Source organism: Buceros rhinoceros, unplaced genomic scaffold, assembly GCF_000710305.1.
Source record: "Buceros rhinoceros silvestris isolate BGI_N320 unplaced genomic scaffold, ASM71030v1 scaffold7358, whole genome shotgun sequence".
Taxonomy (NCBI): Eukaryota; Metazoa; Chordata; class Aves; order Bucerotiformes; family Bucerotidae; genus Buceros; species Buceros rhinoceros.
The window spans coordinates 42,503-45,088 of record NW_010425031.1 but is presented as its reverse complement, the minus strand read 5'-3'; the positions used below and the strand labels follow the sequence as shown (position 1 = coordinate 45,088).

The 2,586-nt window shown below is 38.0% G+C and overlaps 1 protein-coding gene across 1 annotated transcript in view; it reads left to right on the top strand.

Annotated features, from left to right (window-relative positions):
• Positions 1-2,256: 2,256 nt before the first annotated feature.
• Positions 2,257-2,586, top strand: part of CCNY (cyclin Y) — a gene marked incomplete at its 3' end in the record, with an annotated part of 42,353 nt that continues 42,023 nt past the window's right edge. Inside the window, exon 1 of the mRNA XM_010140988.1 lies at positions 2,257-2,326. Coding sequence (XP_010139290.1) covers positions 2,260-2,326 — 67 coding nt within the window. The remainder of the gene's footprint in view (positions 2,327-2,586) is intronic.

Genomic DNA, 2,586 nt, shown 5'->3' with positions numbered 1-2,586 from the left:
TGTGGGGTGCAGCAGTGGGAAGGAGCCATGACCACTACCTGGCAGTGGGTAGGTGCCTCTCCCAAGATGGTTTGAAATTCCTGGTCTGGCTTCTGCAGCTGCTGAGATTGGATTTTGCTGGCCTTCTTTCAGCTCCCGTCAGAAGAGTAACAGTTTATCTGAGAGCCAGTGCTTTTTGGTAGTTCATGTGTTTTTTTGGAAAGACTTTAAGTCCTCTGTTGGTTTACTGCTGCTGTGTCATAACCTTTTGTAACACAAGAATCTTAAATAGCTGCGACTTGACTGCAAGATGTGGCAATTGGTTTTCCTTTCTTTTCACCCCTGCAAGCAGACTGTAAGCCTGTACCATGGTGTTATTACTCCCCGAGCAGATAATTTTCTAGGCCTGAAGGAAAGGAATGCTCTTCTGCTCAGGGACTGTGGTTTGTAAGCCGAGTTCAGTTTCATGTTGCTGGTCCTATATTGCTGACTGAATTTGCATTGCTGAAAAGATTGTGGAAAAATTATCTGCAGTGGCTTAAAACAAAAAGAGGCAATTTTTGTTTATGGTGATGTATTGTGCTGTTAGATAAAAGACGAGGAGGATGATAAAAGACAATGTGTTTTGGCATTTTAAAATGCTGATTACTCTTTACTTAATGAATTGCATCTTGAATTCAGCTTAATGGAAAAACTATCCTGAAATGGAAAACAGTCTTTACCCGCACTATCTATCTCAATGGATGATATTTTTTCTTCTTCTCTATTTCACGTTCTTTCTAATTCACAGTACTTTAAAGTCAGAACTCCTAGGAGTAAGATGACATTCATGCAATCTTTGAACTTGGATGCAAACCATGCTTTCTGTGAGAATCAGAATGACTTTCCCATGAAATTCCTGGATTTTTTTTCCTTGGTGTCTTTGATAACAAGTCCCCTTTCTAACTGAGGGATTGCTCTTCTGTGTTTCTTGGTTCTTCCTTGTAAGAAAGATCATGCTTATTCCAGAAGTTATGTCCAGATAGCAGCAGCATGAAAAGGAAACCGTGAGAGCATAAAGGGGAGAAATACTAATAGAAAGTATATTTGTAGAGAGGTGTGTGGTCAGGAGAAATAAGCAGGGAAGTGGAAGACCTACTAAATCAGTAAATAAAAGGGAAGGGGAGAAGAAAGTATGATGATGGATGGTGAAGGAACAGAGAAAGCTGAAGACAGGGGAGCTTGACTCCTGGGCAAAAAGACTTTGTTTTGATTTTTTAAGACATGGGGCTTAATTTCCAGTTTTGTTGAGCTTTCACAGAGGTATGAAAGGGGAGTGAGAGAAGTACAGAAAGCCTGGGATAATCACAGATGATAAACATATCAGTGCTTGTATGCAGCCTCACATAAACACTTGCATCAAGAGAATGTTCATCTAGAGATCAAGAGAATGTAAGAGAACTAAGGTTGAGGTAGCCACACTGGGAGAGCAAGAAAATGATGAAAAACTATGTGCTGTTATTAATAGCATGCTTTCAGGTGGATGAGAGTTTTGGCGAATTGGTAATAGAGTGGAATTTGGGAACAAGTAAATTCAATGGATTATAACTTTGATAGGGAAAATAATACGTATAGAAGTTTGTATAAACTGTGGTAGGTCCAAATCTTTAACCTGGAAAATGGTTTTTAGGACTGGTTTTATTTTTATTTTTTTTTTTTTAAGTAGTCACAGGAGGGAATGTTTGTTTGTGAAGTATCAGGAGAGATCCACATTTTTGTAGTTTTGAACATTTAAAACACTGAGACTTGACTTGTTTACATTCAGCTGCAGTAACTACTTATTTTAGTAACATCTGATCCTGGAAACCCGTCTATCTACAGAGTAGATAGAGGATTTGGTTTATAATACTTAATTCTTCTGTAATTACTTATGAAAAGCTGTGTTCCTGTGCCTAGCAATGGCTTTGGGGCACAGTGGAAAGAAATGACGGTAAATGGATAATTCCTGATTTCTTGTGTACAAACTTCTCAAGCCACTTTATCTCTTTTAATCCAAAAGCAGCCCTCAGAACCAAAGTCTAATCCCAAAGTTGTGTTGATGCAAATCATCTGCATGCCAAAAAGAACCACTTGTGTGAAGAAGGGTAAAAAAGTGGGCCTCAAGATGGATTTTGTTTTACAGTAGCTGCTTAAGTATGTAAACTTGGTCTCATTATAAAGAATGAGAAAATCTGTGAGTACTCCTGGATAATCATAAATATTTCTGTGCTATTCTTTCTTTCTTTATTTCCAGATTTGAACATGGAATTCAACCCATCAGATCATCCACGAGCCAGTACGATATTTCTCAGTAAATCGCAAACAGATGGTAGGTTACTGAATTTATTACAGTATTTGCTATTGCAGTTATCTCTAAACTTTGTGAGAATGCATGTGATAGTCTTTTAACAGCCACTTCCCCTCCCCCCAAAAGAGGCTTTTATAGGCATCATGGTAGGATTGAAAGAAGTCACACCTTTATTTAATATAATTGTATTTCAAATATATTTTCCCTAAATCCAAAATTTCCTGTATTGTTTGTTGTTTTTTTCAAACTGTGAGCGTGAGGCCAAGCTTCTGGAAAACGTG